The sequence below is a fragment of the Monocercomonoides exilis genome (genome assembly GCF_001643675.1).
Source record: "Monocercomonoides exilis strain PA203 chromosome Unknown scaffold43-869231, whole genome shotgun sequence".
Classification (NCBI taxonomy): domain Eukaryota; phylum Preaxostyla; order Oxymonadida; family Polymastigidae; genus Monocercomonoides; species Monocercomonoides exilis.
Genome location: NW_027150588.1, coordinates 789,425 through 807,085, shown reverse-complemented (window position 1 = coordinate 807,085; position 17,661 = coordinate 789,425). Strand labels below are relative to the sequence as shown.

Below are 17,661 nucleotides of genomic sequence, written 5' to 3'. Positions count from 1 at the left end.
TCAAAAATTATAAAAAAATTAAAAAACACCAAATAAAATGGTAATGTTTATATTGTTTTTGAATTTTGATTGATTAATTAAAAAAACTGAAAATTATTTTAATTTATATTATTTCCTGAAAACTTCTTACGAAAGAAAATAGGTCAAGGCATAATAGTACAATATAGCATTTTTCAAACTCAATAAATATATCAATGATAACGTTGCATATGTTGTTTAATGAACATATGACATGTTAAAAACGTGCGGAAATGCGTTTTGAGAAAAAATAAAAAAAAATTAAAAATTTCAAATTTTTTATTATTTTTTTTCATGATCAAGAAAATTTTGAAATGCAAATGTGAAAAATCGTCTTCTATGATGTATATTCTAAAGCGCTTTCACCGTCTCCAGCTCCTTAATCATCATCTTCAAGCAATTCATCTTCGTTGGGAATAATATCTTCAAAAAATGGCACTTCTTCATCAACTTCTTCTTCTTCATCTTCTTTCATTTCATTTTCTTCTTCTTTTTCTTCTTCTTCTTTGTATTCTGCAATTTTATTCATAAGGTCTTCAAAAGATAATTTGAGAGAGGTTTTGGCTAGAAACATTGCAACATGATCCAAAATATACTTCTTTCTGGTACCAAATCGCGGAAAAGATGACCTCAAATGGGACCACAATCCTTCTATTGTGTTCGTACATGCTCCAGTTTCAGAATTAACAAAGTTTCTTTTGTGACAGACCGTTAAATGTTGATAACCCAGCTCCTCCAACGAAGTATACGCCTTCCATTCGTCTGAGACAACGGTCGTTCCGGGCATAATGAAACGCTGAATCAACGGAATTAATGTTTTCTTGGTTCTATTAGGTACAATTGTCATAAATCTTTTGCCAGCTCCTCCTCCTTCGAGACGCTCCACTCCTCCAAATATCCAAACGTGGTCTTTTCTCCGTCCTCTTCCAAATTTTCTCTTCCGCCAGACAGCTTCATCGATTTCAACAGTTTTTCCTAGACCTCCAATTGTTTGCTGTTTGTCATTCCATTCTTTTGCACAACAGACTCTTTCAACACTGCACCAAAAACCCACAGTCTTTTGAGAAATTTTGAGCAAAGAAGAAATTGTTTTAATTGGTATTTTCACCCAATAATACAAACAAATCAACAAAGTTGAGCCCAAGTAAATTTTCATGTTCGCAAATAAAGTTCCATGATAAACTTATTTTCTTTCAATGCATTTGGGACATTTCCAGTATCTGTAATAGGGGAAAACAGTGTGACATCTTTTTTGTGTTCTGTGATATCTGCATTTCGGAACTTTGTTGTGTAACACTTTCTCCAAAAATCAGCTCCACGTCATATCCTCGTTGTAAAAGAGCTTATTTTACTTTGAAATACCAAGATCCTCATTTTCCGCTATTATTTGCATTAAAATATTTTTTGATCAAAACCCATAAATATGTGAAATCAATAGATTTTTCTAAATATTTTATTTTTTCAATGAGAGGTTTCCTCACAGAATTTCTTGCACAAATGCAAATTATAAATAATGTGTTTTCATCGTGTGTGGTTTATTTTCATTTTCCTTTCATTCCATATTGTATCATTATGCCTAGTTCAATTACATATTCAAATCGTTTCAGCAAAGTTCATAAACTTGACTGAAAAAACACATTATTTCTCCGAATATTCATTTCATAAAACATTTCCTTTTTTAAATATATCCATCTTTCTAACAATCACAAAAAAAAATCAATTCACACTTTTCTTTCAAATAATTAAAAATATTTTTGTATTTCTTCAAAAAAATAAAGTTTAATAAAAAATAAAAAAATTTTGCAATTGTTCTTTAAATTATTTAAAATAACTGTCTTTGTTCTAATATCAATATTATTTTCAATGTAATTAATTTTGTAAAGATAAGATTTATTAATTTCAACAGGCATCATATTTCGACTATTTTTATGTTAATTTTCAATTAAAACAATTTTAATAGTATTAACATAATTTATAAAAATCGCAATTTCAAAAGAAATGATAAAACATTATATATATCTAGAATTTGTAATGTTGTGTTTGTATAACTTCTATTTTGTTAATGATAAATATTATTTCTTATATCATGCACTAATATTTAGTAAATGTTTTTATTATTATTATATAAAAGTATTTTTTGATAAGAATCATTTCAAAATTGATTATTATGTTATAAATATGTGAAATGGAGAAAAGTTATGGTATAATTTTTTTTATTTTTTTGAAGATTTGGTGATTATAATTGAAAAGAAGATTTTTTTAATATATTTTAGATTTGATTTATTATATTAGATATAATTTGTTCAAATATCATTAACATTTTATTTTTTTTATTGTTATTTTTTGTTAGGTTGAACAATAAATAAAAATTGTGAAATTGGTCAAATTTGTTTTATTTCGGAAAAAGGAAGAAAAAGAGTTTTATTATTATATTTGAAATATTATTATTTTTTAAAAGAGTTTCTTGAGTTCATTTTGAAAATGAAGAAAAAACAAAAAATATGATGAAAGAAGAAAATGAATTCAAACAACAAATCAGTTACAATTTGCAATTATTAAAAATCAAAATGTGAGTGTTATTAATAATACGGTGAAGCTTTGTTATAACCACCTCGGTTGAAAACACAATAAAACGTGCAAAATGAAATGTGATTATTACCTAGTTTCACATTATTTAATGAAATATTTTTTCAGTTGTTGTTTGAAACAATTAACAGACATCTTCTCGTTTTTATAAATATTTCTGAAAAATTGAACGAATACGATCTGAAATTTTTTTGAAAAAAAATGGAAAAACTATTAATTTTCAGTTCTCAAAAAAATGTTCTATTTTTTTTAAAAAAAGAAATGGAGGATTTCTAATCAATTGATGGAGAAGTTCGTTCTATCGAAGCAGGTAAAGCTATTTTGAGGAGAAGAAAGTTTCGCAAAAAAAGGAAAAAGGAGCAAATCTCATTGTTTGGAAGAAATGAAAGAAAAGAGGAGGAAGGAAGAGATTGACTTTGAGTATACGTTAAATAAGAATGATGAATTTTTCACATTGCTCCTTTTTTAAGTTAGTCATCCGGAGCTTCTTAAAGAATAAAAAAAACAATAAACGAAAGAATAATATCTTCCTTTTTGAAATTCTCAAATTCTCACAAGCAATCCAAGTGTTCGAAAAAAATAAACGAAACAGTTTTCATCAAAAAGCTCAAAGATATAGCCTTTTTATTCAGATCAACGGACGTTTACCAGAAAGAGAAGCTCGATCGTTTTCAACAGCAGTTGCCTCTCAAGTCAACGATCCAGGGGATATACACAAAATAAAAAATGAATGCAGACATTGTTGGATTGGGAACTGCAGGTCATTTTAAAGAATAGTCAAAAATCTGAAACGTAAAGCTTGTGAAAAAAGGTTCATTCTCAATATACAAGAAAAAAAAAGCATGGAAGAAGCGGTCCAACTTAAAAAAGTTCAAAGCCAATTCTCTCCAATTCAAAGAATAGTGGAGGAAATGAGTGAGCCGATTCAACAACAATAGCAAATTAAAATTATCCAACCTACACAACAATAAGAAATCCAGAATAAAAATCCAGCATTTGTCGTGAAAATGAAAATGGGAGGATGGAGACAGATAATAGACCGCACGGAACTTGGCAAAACAATCAAATCTGTCCAATACAAATTTGAAGACTGAAGAACGTTGGAAATAATCGCAGAAGTGATACATTTCTGCTTCGATCGGTCTTTATCAGGCTTTTAATTTAATAAAGGTGGATCTCTCCCTTTCGCCCTATCTTTCATTCAAATTTGTACGGAAATTTCAATTGTTTCAACGGAATATCTTTTGGCTTCAAAGATGCTTTGATGCTATAAACAAAAATAACGAGGATAGTCATCAAATTTATTCGACAAAAACCCAAAATAAAAATCATCGCACTCCTCGACGATGTGAAACTTTTCCACAAAGATCCAGACTTGCTTCATCACACAGCACAGGAAGTTGAAAGTCTTTTCAATAGGTTTGGACTTCTTTCAAACAAAGAAAAAGATTAATTATGCACCTCTCAGACATTTTCGTGTTTCGGCTTTATGTGGGACGCAAGAAATTTCACGGTACGACTGCAAGAAGAAAAGGCGAAGGAACTAATCTCGGAGCGCAGCAAATGGAAAAAAAGAGCAATTCGCATTAGTCATATGCGGGTAAAAGATTTGTCCACCTTTATCGGAAAACTCAATGCAATAAGATTCGCTAACAAGGAAACATCCACTTTCCTCACACAGATGTGCAGAGGTTAAAACAAGAGTATTCGAATCAACGCATAAACATTACAGATGAAAATAACTCGGCCAACTACGATTAGTCTTCAACAATGTTGATTGAAACTTTTTATGAATTTGTCGTATTTTCTTAGCAATGTGTTTCAGTTCAATGAAACTTATATAACAGTTGCTTCCAAAAGAGCTATGTGGACTTGCCTTAAAAAAATAGAAACACAACACAGGACTATCTTCACACTCTCCCTCCACAGAAAGAAAAGAAAAGTTCAAATTTTCGAGAGTTATTGGCAATGTGGAAAATATGAAGCAATTTTTTGTCAATTTTTAAAAAAAGGGACATTAGAAAACTTATTATCAAATCAAGCAATTCAACATCAATATTCAACGTCAACTGATGGAATGCAGGATTGGAATGGGATCTTTGTAAAAAAGGATTTGAAGGTTAACAAACGAGAATCAAATTCAATTGAAAGCGCGACTAATCCCAAGAATAAGGAACACCAGAGCAGACTTTGTATCAAGGCTGGAAAGGGGAGGAGATAACACAATCAAACCGGAAGCACTCCAATTGCTGAAGAAGATAGAAAATCTGAAATTCACTCTTCATGTATTCGCAACAAGATACAATCAAAAGGAGAAGCGCCAGTGAGGTCCAGGAAGCCCTGTGTACGAAGACTGGCTTCAACATCCATGGGAAGGAGAAACAGTTCTAGCCCATACATTAATCCCTCTGATTGTCCCAGTTCTCATGAAAGCAATAAAAGAGAAAACGCGTGTTTTGCTCCTCATGCCAGACTGGAAAGGACAGATTTGGGAGCCAATCTTGAACAGAATGAGGACATTCGAATGGACGTGGAGGAACCAGGAGGATCTGCTTAAGCCGGGGATATGGATGAAACGAACAGAAGCCAACCTTCCACCAGGGAAAATAAGAGTTGTTATCCTTAAGACGTAATAATCTCTGGTGAAGTTTAATTCAAGGCTATCCTCGATGTGAAAGATTTCTCAAACAAGGTTATGGAAATTTGTAAATCCAGTTTTGCACAAACAACGTGGGATGGGTACGTGTGGGGTCTGTCTTGTTTTGGATCGGAATGGGCTCAACGTGGATATGGCCCACCTTCGGATGAGTGGAGCGATTGGGTTGGAAAATGCTCCGATTTTTTCATCACTCTTCGCGATAGGGGAATGAAGGTGTCATCACTGTGCCAAATGAGATCTGCAGTTTCTATGCTAACTCAGCTATTATTTGACAGATGTTTGGGTGAGTTTCCGCTCATAAAAATGTTGTTTCGCTCGTTCAAAAGAGCAGAAAGGAGAAAGAAGAAAGATAAGCCGCAGATCTGGAATCCAAAGATGATGTCAAACTTCATCAAAATACTTGGGGAAAATACAAAGTTTCTATTGCGACAACAAAACAAAGAAAACAACCTGCTTGTTTACACTTTTTTCTGCATGAAAGTTTACCGAGATTGAAAGAATTGATCTCTACGAATCCTCAATTAGAAAAGATCCAATTGTATGGGACTCCTTGGTAAAAACAACTCTCGGACAAACAAACAACATCATTCCCTTCTTCCTTAACTCCCCAATAATATGTACCTCATCTGTAGTCATAGAGTTGTTGGATGGACTCAATTCGACACAAACCTATCCAGTCCATTTTTTATTTGAAAAGACCAAATGAACGCCTTATCAGCAAGGTCATTGAGAAAACTTGCAAAAGATTTCCTAAATAAAGTAGGAGTTCCAAAATGCTTTGATCCACATTCATTGAAACATTCTTCTTTTTTTTTTAACGATTTCCGGAGTTTCAGTGGCTCAAGTTGCATGATTCGCAAGGCTTTCTCCAAATAGTGATATTATTTCAATACTCAACAATAGTTTCAACGAAACAATGTGTTGTGCAAAAACCATTGCATGCAACACAAATGCAACGTCACTGGAATATAGCCATTTACAACTCGAAAACGAAATACCAGCAGCATCATCTTGTGCTTCCCAGAAACAGAGAATCATTTTATATGATTCATCAAACAGAAACACTCCCTGTGTATTCTCATCCGAGAGAGAGAACTGGAAAGAGGATAAGGAGCCTGACAATCAAGAGTTGAAAATGTCATTTCTTAGTACAAAGAAAAAGGATTGTTCGAAAGATTTTAATTTGTCAGTTCAAAGTGTGCAAGAAAAAACAATCCAACTATCGGTTCGTACACTTTTGCAATGAAAAAAACAACAAAAAAATATTGTTCAACTTGATGAATAACGATAAAATAAATTGTGAAAAATTTCATAAAACGCACATTAATGTGTCTTTTCTCATTCTCAAAGAGAAGGAAGTGAGAAATATTTTTTCTTTTTGATAAACAAAATCCATCGCACACACTCGCCACCTTTATACATCCGCAATTCATTCATCGTCAGCCAACTTAACTTTTCTGACAAGCTCACAACTTCCTGTTCATAAGAAACACGCAACATCATTAAACATCCTTTCCATAGAATCTTCAACCGTTCTGCTTAAAACATGTGCGCATCACCATTCAGCAATTCCATTAAATACACAAGAAAACTCACTAATGCAACAATGACAGCTTCTTTACTTTTTAGCCTTTTGATGCTCTATGCATTGGCACTGACAAACATATATGACATCCATGTTATCTCTTTCACAGACTCATAAAATACACTCTCTGCATTCTTCAATATGTTGCTGGTGCTTCCATCTTTAAGATTCACATCTATTTTACGCACAAACTGGAATTCTGCTTCCTCTACTGCTTCCAGAAAGCAGCACACCATCCGCTAGTCCTCTTTCTCCCATTCCAAACCCGCTCCAAGAAATAAAACTCTTTTTCTTATCTTCATTCCACTCAGATTCCATTCTCCTCTAATCATATATTACATTTTTTCTTTTAGCTTTTGTTCACTCATTATCCAGCGTATGAACTTCCTTTTTCTTTCAAAACAGAAAATTGCAGAATTCTCATGCTGTTTTTCTGCTTTTTGGAAAAGAAAAAACTAGGTTAGGGAAAACAGAAAAAAGAAATGTTAAATAAATAACAGAAAATGATTGATTAGAATGTGTTCGCATTTATATAATGTTTTCATCCTCCAGATATCAGAGACAAAGAAGAGCATTCAGTGTTCTGTCAGACAATTTGTGACGAAGATCTCCAATTATTCCACAGGCTTTTGAAAATACACTCTCACAAAATGATTCACTGTAATGAAAAGTTATAATGCAGTCAGCGATGAGATAAAATATTTTCTGCATTTCGCTATATAAACAAAAATCCTGGTAGAAAATGTAACCATCTTCCTCAACGACATCATCCTTATATTTTTAAAAAAAAATATTCTTTGAGTAATCTAAGACACTGACTCTTCTTTATATGTTATTTTTCATACAACATGTGATCCAACATAGCTCTGTTGCATGTAACAATCCCGCCAAATCAATCCGAAAATTTATATTTCCAAATATTTTTCAAAGTTTGATTTTCTAAATCAACATTACATTCTTCGATTCTTCTGAAACGAGAAAAATTGCATATGAAATCCACATCACTATCGCTTTCGTTTTCATTTTCGTTGTTTTCTTCATTATTCGTTGGTTCTTTTTCATTGCTTGAAATTTCTTTTTCAGTTTGTGATTTTTTAGTAATGTCTGTTGACAAACTTTCTAACACTTCATCATGCTGAGTTGTTTTTCTAGTCAAGAAGAAATTGATATAATTCGTTTCATTGGATTAGTGTTGATATTCATCATCCTTTTCTTCCTCCTCCGTTAAAATCAACTCAAACAAATCTTGTTCTTCAAAATCCTCGATTTCGTAATGTTCTTCAAATTCTTCTGTTTTCTCTTGAGAATTCGAATCAAGAGTTGATATGAAACAATATAATTCTTGAAGCTTTGAATTTGAAAACTCAACATTTTTTTAATTTTCGCGCAGTTTGTTGCATCAGAAGCAGTGAAAGCTGAAACAGTTCCAGTCTCACTTAATTCCTCATCCACTTTTTCAGAGTTTTCAAAAGCCTTTTGCAGTTTTTCTGTAGAAAGAAATGAAATGTCTTGAAAAAGATGATCCGATAATGTTTTGATATTAGGATTTTGTATTGACAGAAATGGTGTTGAATCATGGAAAATGGAAAACGTAAGGAATGAGGAAATATTTGAGGAGGATGGGGAAGAAGATGATGATGATGAAGATGAAGAAGACGATGACGATGACGATGACGAAAATGACGACGAAAAAGAAGAATGAATAGATAAGTTTTGATTCTGACACATTGATTCAGATGAATCTTTCCCGCTATAATGTGATCGAGATTCGCTTGATTATTTGGCTTCATCAATAATAGTTTCTGAAACTTAATAAAAAAAAAAATCAAGAAAAAAGATAAATTATAATTGATTAATAAAAACATATGTTTTTCTTTGGAATGCAAACGTTCTCTTGGGTCGCAAGTGAATTTATGAGTTCTATGCTTATGTGATCCAATCGGTGTTTGTGCGTATGATGTTGCTATGAGTTGTCCAGAAAAATCACAAAGTGTGTAATTACATAACAGAATAACAATACCTGTCAATGCGTTATGCCATTCTCCATCAACGAAATATGCATTTGTTGAAAAAGAATAAAACAGATTCATTACTTGAATAACAACAGGAAAGGCATCTCCAAGTTTTGTCGATTCTTTTTCAAAAATCAGATGCATCGAATAAAGTGGATACAACAACAATTCAGTAAGTGCATTTTCAAATATTTCGTTGTCTGAAAGCATGCTGTTTTTGTTTTTTATTGATTGATTCTGCATAATGAAGAAACAAATATTGAACAAACATATCCATCTCGCTGCAATGAATGATGGGAATCTTTTTTTCAAACTATTAATGAAAATTGACAAAAGAGCTTGTTGACATAATTTAATTATCAATACCTTCATTTGCTCAAGTTTAACATTTTTAGAATAAGTGAGACAGACAACTTAATTGATAAATGATGAAGACATCTTTTAAAAACTTTTCTGGGATAATTATATATTAGATACGAACCACACAATTCCGTCCAATCATTTGTCGATATTCTATTCAATGACAAAAATTGTGTAATGAACCCATCTTTGCACAAAGTTTTATCAGAACATCCGTGAGTGCTATATTCCATAATTATTTCTGTTCCCAAATTGTAATTATCGTATCCTGATTAACAGCTTATAAACAACTTCCAAAAGATAGGTTTTGATAATTGATCCATTGTTGTAATGCCCACTGCAGTGTTGACTGCTCTTCCAGCAACTGCTTTGTTTATGACCACTCCTAGTGGATTGTTAGAAATTATTGAAATCGCTTTTTCAATTTTCTTTGAATTCGTTTCATGAAGCAGTCTACTCACATTTCTTTCTGTTGAGCGAGGGAAAATATCTTATCTGCTCATGCGTGGATTCGCTTGTGATAACTTTATTAATGCTGTTATTAAATCATTGAACACATTTGTTGCAACAGAAAAAAAAGAAATATTACTATGGATAAAGATATTGATGAAAGATTCAGTGACCCCTTCTTTCAATGTTGTTTAAGAAGTTAGAGAGTTTTGCCTGCTTTCAAATAGATTTGTTGATTTACAAAATTTTTGAGAAAAAAAATGTGAAGATTAAACAATTCATTATCAGATCACATTTGATAACAAAAAATTGAGAAAAATCCCTAAAGCCAGCTTCTCTTCAAGAAACATCATCTATTCCACACTGACACATAATAAAATGAGTATTTCCTTATTTGCAGCTTTGATTCTTAACAAAAAAGTTAATGAAACATTTATATTGGGACTTACAATATCATGAGGAGGTTAAAGAATAACCAATTCTAGCAATTGGAGTTCCCACGGCCAGTTAAAAAATTGAAAAAAAAATGAGTTATAAAGCATCTCGCTTCAGCAAATTTCTTATATTTCAAGTTTGAAACAATGTTGTTCTAATAATGATATGTAAAACGATAAAAAAATCTGTGGGATAAAATTTTTAATCATTTTGATATTCTGATGCTGATTCTCCATCTCCTGCTCCAAACTCATCTTCATCTGTATCTTCTGATGATTCTTCATTAAAAAGGTGAAACTGACTCATCTTCTGATTTATATTTTGGATCTTCATCTGTTTTTTCTGCCTACGGAAGTGAATGCAAAATTTTTTTGGAGAATGAATTCAATTAAATTTTTTGAATTCCAGAAACTTAAACTTAGCAAGGCCATAGTCAATATGTTTGTCTCTCACTCCTGATTTTTGAAAAAAATACCGAAATTTCTCACATAAGCTTTTCATTCTGTTAGTGGAATTATTTGTGATTAGATCTACGAAGTGAAACATATGACACATTGTTCAATGAATGAAGTTCTTCTCCAGCAAACACTTGTCGATTGACCATTCTTCCGTATAAAATGTTGTTTTTGGCTTTTTATTTGATAGGATTAACTAAAATAATACTCTTTTATTTCTTTTTTCTACTCTTTCTATAAAAAATCTGCACTCTATTTCTTTGTCAGTTCTTTTAATTCCTCAAAATAACCAAATTTGGGGCTTTCTCCTTGCTTTGTGAAATTTCCTTCTTCTCGATAGGGCTTCATAGATTTTAACAATTCTCTCCTCGCTTCCGATCGCTGCGAAATCTTCAAATAAATTTTTAATGGAAGATGTTCTGTTATGGCCATACTAAAATGAAATTGTTTTTCTTACAAGATCAATCAACAAGCTCTCATGAGAGATATTCATTTTTTGACAGTTATACAGAAGAGCAGACAATAATTTGCTAAGAGGAATTTTGATCTTTAAAAGCAAATGTTGTGATATATTAAAATTGATTTGCCTCAATTTGAGGATTATAATTATCTTCTTGTCGGATCTTTCATAATCATTCATTTTCGAGCCACAATTTGGACAGTTTTCTTTATCCACATTGAGGACATTTTTGATAAACCTGTTGAATGAACATTTTTTGCATGAAAATATTGTGTTCAATTCATTTATCTCTTGTTTTGGACAGAATACACTCTTCAGCATCAATCAACAAATCGATTTCAATAAAGTTTTTCCGTCTGAATTAATTCAAACACTAATAGAATAAATGAAGATTAACTCATAAATAATTCTTTGAATTAATGCGTTTATGAATATTTCAGAACATACAACATACAATCTTTTATTAAATAAACACAGAAATATCTTAGTAGGCCTTTGCGATAAACCGACTTTTCACGAAAGATCTCGACAAGTCGACCGACAAAAAAATCACAAAATTTCTGAATTTGGGAGATTTTTTTGATATCATAAAAAAAGATCAAAAATCGAAAAAAAAATTAAACAATGGTTAGTTGTGATCAATCAATTTTTTTGTAAGGATAAATTGTTTTTCGAAAATTTATTAAAATATCAACAAAATGTTCTTTTTTCATTATTTTTAAGTTACATATATTTTTCCTGAACATTTTTAAATGATTATTATTTTATTAAAAAAGAACAATAAAATATTTTTTTCGAAAAGAATGGTTCACAAATTTTTTTATCATTTATTGTTTTTCAAAAGATGTTTTTTAATGAACAAAATATGACATTATTTATAAATTTATTCTTTCTTCTTTCATAGATATATATTTTTTAAGTTAAAAAATGTATATTCATTAAAAATCAATTTTTCTTTCATGTTAGTACTCTTTGAAGAAAATATTTTTTTGAAAACAACAAATAACCTTGCATTATTATTAATCAAGGAATAAACAAATTATAAACAATTATTCACAGCAATTGAATTATCATTTTTTTTAAAAATAATAGTCATAAAATAAATATTCAAACAATGATTTATTATTATTATTTGGAAAATAAAGAGAAAGAAAAAAAATAAATTGAAAAGTTAATTTTGTTATTTTTGCAATCAAGAAAATTCTTAAAAAATTAAAATCAAAAAAAAAAAATGATAAGAATTATGATTTTTCAATTTTTTTGAAAAAACAAATAGAAGGATGCCAATTTTCCAAAGCGAGATGGTTCCAATAATCATTCCATTTTTCAGGAATAATTTCTGAAACAATATGATCATTACACTCAATAAACTTTGAAATGGAACTAGGTTTAGAAACATTTTCTTTCACAACGGCAAAAAAATGCCCTTGCTTATAAAGAACATTTGAATGAATAACACATCCAACAAATTCATAAACAACAACATCATCAACAGAACAAGAAGATAAGAATGAATCTTCAGAAAAAACCTTTGGATCAAATATTTATAAATCCTCAGGCCCTAATACTGAATCAACAAAATGAATAGAAAAAGGAGGAACAATTACAGTGAAAAAATCACTAACGTTGAACAAAACACTTAACACTTTTGGAAAATACAAAAAACGAACATATTTCGAAAACTGTCAATCTTTGTGACATGATACACACTCTCCTTCTCTCTTCTCAACTAAAAATGAATAACAAGTTTTTAAATCTTGAAGACCAGAAACAACATCTGATCCTCTATTTGTCACAAAAAACTTAACATTCCTTCTCGAAATAGAGTAATCATTACAATGAATACGCATTGAAACATTTTGTTCAATGATAGCAAACATATGGGTGAAAATTTTTGAAAAATCACTTTTTTTTAGCCTGATCTGTCCCAAAAAAAATCAACATGGTTTTTCGAATTACCAGAATAAAGTTTTTTAAAGTTTTGAAATGACAATTAAAGATCATTCCGTTGGTCGACTGTCTCAGATATGCCACAATCTATCAGATTTTCTTAAATATTACGCAGAAAATGAAGAAGAACAGTTGCTTTCTTATTATTTCAAGCATACGGAAAAAGGAAAAGAAATTTTTAGTTATTTGGTTCAAGACTTTAATGGTATGCGTAGAATAATATTTGGTAAAATAAATTTTCGTTTATATTTTCCATTAATGATAAGATAAAGTTGATAAAATTCTTTTGCAGGCTGGATTTCTATATGATTTATTAGATAAAAATAATCGAATTCTTCTCCTTCAAACATTTCTGAAAGTGTTTGATTTTCGAGAATTGCTTAAAGCAGGTTGGAATTGTTCCAAAAATAATCTGGTGCATGCAAATCGCATTTTGAAAAAACATAACTACGAAGTAAAAAAGCCGGATAAACATTCCATTCCAACGTGTAAGCAGCGTATGTTTTATTAATTATTTATTATTCAATAACATTTTTATAGCTCTAAGCACTTCCAATTTTTTATTTTGCCAATGGTGGTTGGAAAGAAATTCAGATGATAGCAGCAAATGCCAAACGATCTGTAAAAAATCCAAAACTTTAGATTTAAGTGAAGATGATATTGAATTTCTGTCTAAATCAGTCACAAAGGATAACAAATGTTCACCACACATCAATAAAACCAATAGTCAAAAATTATTAAGAATAAATACAAATCAACAAAATGACGATTTGCTTTTGTCAATATCAAGAAATGCAACATCTCCATTATTGATGCCGATATTTACAAATTCATTTCATACACCTCCTATTTCTTCTCAAACAACATTCAATCCACTGACAACACCATCTAACATTTTATCTCAAAAAGAAAATTCATTTCATTCACCTCCTATTTCTTCTCATATATTATCTCATAAAAATTCTTCAACTCCCCAACATCATTCGCAAACTGATCAACACACTTCATCGGATGAAAAGAAAGAAAAAAATACAATCACTTCAGATGATTGTGAAATACAACAATTAAATTTTGATCAATTCATTAAATCCACAACATCAGCAATAATAGAAAAAAATATTGAAGATTTTTGCAGAATAAATTTATTGAAATCAAATAAAGAAGATGAAAATGGAAACAATTCGAATTCTTCAAATATTGTTAAATACAACAAAATTCTGTTTGAAAAAGAAGTGTGGAATGATTTAGAAACAAAAACTGAACTTAAAGATAATAAAATCTGGTTCGAGAATGAAAGAAGAATTATATTTGATTCGAAAAAGTGCGTTTGGAAAAAAATGATGAAAGAAACAAACGTAAAAATGTGTTTGTCAACTTTTTATAAACTTTCGCAAAACATAGAAAAGGCGGAAAGAAGAACTGATGTGTGTAATTTATGTGAAAGAAGAAAACAATTAATTAACAAAAAGAAGGTGAAAAATCTGGAAGCTAAAGAAATTCAAGAAATGCACACTCTTAACAAGCACTTCATTATACAAAAAATTCAAAGAACTTCATTTCACAAAGATCTCGATGAATTGAAACAAAATGAGATTCTTTTAATTATGGATTTCAAACAAAATTGGGCACTTCCTTATTATTATTCCCAGATTTCTCGAGATTATTATGAAAAAAAAGAAAACTCTCACCTTGGAATAATTGCCCATTTCATCAAAAACAAAACAAAGATGAAACATTGCTTTCATTTCTTTTCTGAAGTACTTTCGAAAGATAGCAGATATTCTATTGACTGTCTTCAAACAGTCGTATCAATCATTACAAAAAGAAATTCCAAGCATTTCACATATCTGAAAGTTTGGTCAGAATGTGGACCACACTTTAGAAATGGAGCATTTCTCCATTTCATCCTACACTCATCATCCTCCCTTCATCTTCTCTTTGAATCCACCTCGCTTTCCTTTTTTGCTGAAGGGCATGGAAAAAGCGAGGTGGATTCCGAATTTGGATTCCTCACAAGAGTTTTGAAAAACTCTTGTGAAGACATTTCTTCACTCGAGGAACTTAGATCCTTCTTCGACAGAAGATTAAGTTCCTCAGAATGGGAAATGGAAAATGCTCATGTTATGAGACATTTTCTTCCATATTCTCCGATTTTAAGAAAAAAAACTCTTCCAAAGCTATGTGTGCAGTCAATGAAGTTGAATTTATGTTGGCGAAGAGATAAAGATGATATTCTCTTTGCTCCATTTCATCATCACAATTCGATGGAATGGAAGAAAGCAGATATTTCCACTGAGAACAAGATATTCTCCAAACAATCAGCAAGCCGTATGTTTTATTGTGGATTGAGAAAAGAAACTGGAATTCAATCGCTGGATCTCATTGAAAGGAGATTCGAAGCATCAATTGAGAATGATATTTACAATGAAACAACAGAATGTGACGATGCAGCAATAGATAATGAGTTCGAAGATAGCAAAAAAGCAGATAGCACTCATAACCGTGAAAGCAAATCCAAATCACTCGATTCACAATTTCTCATTTCTCCAAAAAATGATGAATTCAGCTCACACAGCTCAGGCAGCTCAGGCAGCTCACACAGCTCACACAGCTCAGGCAGCTCACACAGCTCAGGCAGCTCAGGCAGCTCACACAGCTCACACAGCTCAGGCAGCTCACACAGCTCAGGCAGCTCAGGCAGCTCAGGCAGCTCAGGCAGCTCAGGCAGCTCAGGCAGCTCAGTCATCTCTAACAGCTCAGGCAGCTCAGGCAGCTCACACAGCTCAGGCAGCTCAGGCAGCTCAGGCAACTCATTCTCGAACATTTCTTTTAGCCCAAGCCGCATTTAGCATGGTTATCTTTTTTAAACAATGTTGATAGAATTTCAATCATCTGAAAGCTTTATCCTTTGTTTTCACATCTTCTCTCAATCTTTTCCATTATTAGTTTTGCTTCTAAATCTGCTGCCTTTGCTTTCTTTTCCGCTTCCTTCAGTTTCTTTCTCAAAAGCACAACCATCACAATCATCAATAATTGAATCGCAATAACAACAATACACCCAATAAAGGTGAACAAACTCCACAGGATTTCAATCTCTCCCTCGACAATTCTTTCATTTCCATTTGCATTTGTTTCACTTGCATTCTTCAGGATGAATGAATTTGTTGAAGATGGAGAATTTGAATTCCCAAACAAAATTGAAGCACTCACTTCGATTTCATTTCCACAACTGCTGAGGAGATCTTTTGCCACACTTCCCTCAACTTCTCTTTCTGATAAAAACCCACTTGCATCAAAATCATGTTTTTCAATCTCTTTCTCTTCTCCTTTCCTCTTCTCAACGGAGAATGACAGATTGCATGGAAGAAGAAGCATCCCTTTGAATGTCAGCTTCATTCTATCTGTATCTTCTTTGGCTTCTATACTCTCCAGAACAGGAATGAAAAATGATGAATCTCTCTCAGAAACAATTCCTTCAAAACTGCACCCATCATTCAACATCCACAATGATGAACCATCCTTCAATCCATCTCCTCCTTTCAAACTCATCACATTCAATATTCCAGAATCAGAGCGGAGAATGTTTCTTCTCACTGATGGATATCCTTCAATTGATGGATTATTGTTCAATAATTCTCCTTTCTCGATTGTCGCATCGTTAGCGGACATTGAAAATCCACCTGATGAAGAAATAAACATTGTATCATGTTTCATTGCTCTTGTTGAATCTAACGAATGGATAAGTGATCCATTCCATTCACGTATTTTTTCCAAAAGTATTTATTCTTTCTTTTTCAAGTTCTTTTGGAAGCCCTCCAGAAAATAAACATGAATCAATCAAAACTTCACAAATACATTTTCCATTGCTGTAATATTATCCTTTTTGCTTTCGCCGATGATATCTAATCTCCATTCAGCACATAAGAATGTTTCAATAACGAGAGGAATTGTACTGAGAAGTTGTAAACATGAAGAATTCCTTTTTCTTTGCTCAGTGATTTATAGGAAAGAGTGATAAATCGAATGCTGCTTAATGCTGAAGACGATAAGAAATCAACAGATGAATGGGACAGCTGTTTATGTGCTAAATGGATACAGAATTTGCAGAATACAATAATGATAGCCCAAAGGATAACTTCATCCTCTCAGCCCCGAAGGTCAACAAAGCTAGAAAGAAGTCTTTTTCGTCAGAATTCGCTGAAAACATTTTGGAAGCTTTAAAGCTTTTTGAAAATATTCTCGATATGATTCAACATAATCATTAAGCGGTTTCATTGCAGCATACGTAGGCTTATCTTCTCCCATTAACAGAATATGAATATAAACTTTCTTGACCTCAATCGCTTCATTTCTCTCGATAACTTCGATCAATTAAAAACTTATTTGTTCTGCTTATTACCTCATTATTAGAATTTCCAACTCTCTTGATTCAAAGCGTTCTGTCAACTTGGCTATCGTCATGCCACAAAGCAGTTGAAAAAAAGTGGAAAAGCTTCACTTTGCTTCAGATATCTTCCATTGCAGCTATGTGTTTCATAGCGTGTTTCCTTTTTGTGGGGTGTATCCTACAAGACAAGATGATGAGCGGTCTGTTAAGAGCGAGTCTTCTTATCTTCCTTCTGTTCTGGACAGAGTATATGGATACGAGGAGCAAGAAGACGAATGCTCTGAGGTATGAGGAGAAGAAGAAG

At 31.8% G+C, this 17,661-nt stretch overlaps 3 protein-coding genes across 3 annotated transcripts; 1 reads left to right on the top strand and 2 right to left on the bottom strand.

Moving 5' to 3' along the window:
* Positions 1-282: 282 nt before the first annotated feature.
* Positions 283-1,174, bottom strand: MONOS_5916 (putative Uncharacterized transposase-like protein; the record flags this gene model as incomplete). The annotated part of the gene is made up of 1 exon (XM_067876106.1): positions 283-1,174. One exon carries the CDS (start codon positions 1,172-1,174, stop codon positions 398-400), a length of 777 nt encoding a protein of 258 aa, XP_067722208.1. The 3' UTR covers positions 283-397.
* A 14,349-nt stretch (positions 1,175-15,523) lies between these two features.
* On the top strand, positions 15,524-15,847 carry MONOS_5915 (uncharacterized protein; the record flags this gene model as incomplete). The annotated part of the gene is made up of 1 exon (XM_067876105.1): positions 15,524-15,847. One exon carries the CDS (start codon positions 15,524-15,526, stop codon positions 15,845-15,847), a length of 324 nt encoding a protein of 107 aa, XP_067722207.1.
* A 24-nt stretch (positions 15,848-15,871) lies between these two features.
* Positions 15,872-16,669, bottom strand: MONOS_5914 (uncharacterized protein; the record flags this gene model as incomplete). The annotated part of the gene is made up of 1 exon (XM_067876104.1): positions 15,872-16,669. One exon carries the CDS (start codon positions 16,667-16,669, stop codon positions 15,872-15,874), a length of 798 nt encoding a protein of 265 aa, XP_067722206.1.
* Between the last annotated feature and the right edge of the window lie 992 nt (positions 16,670-17,661).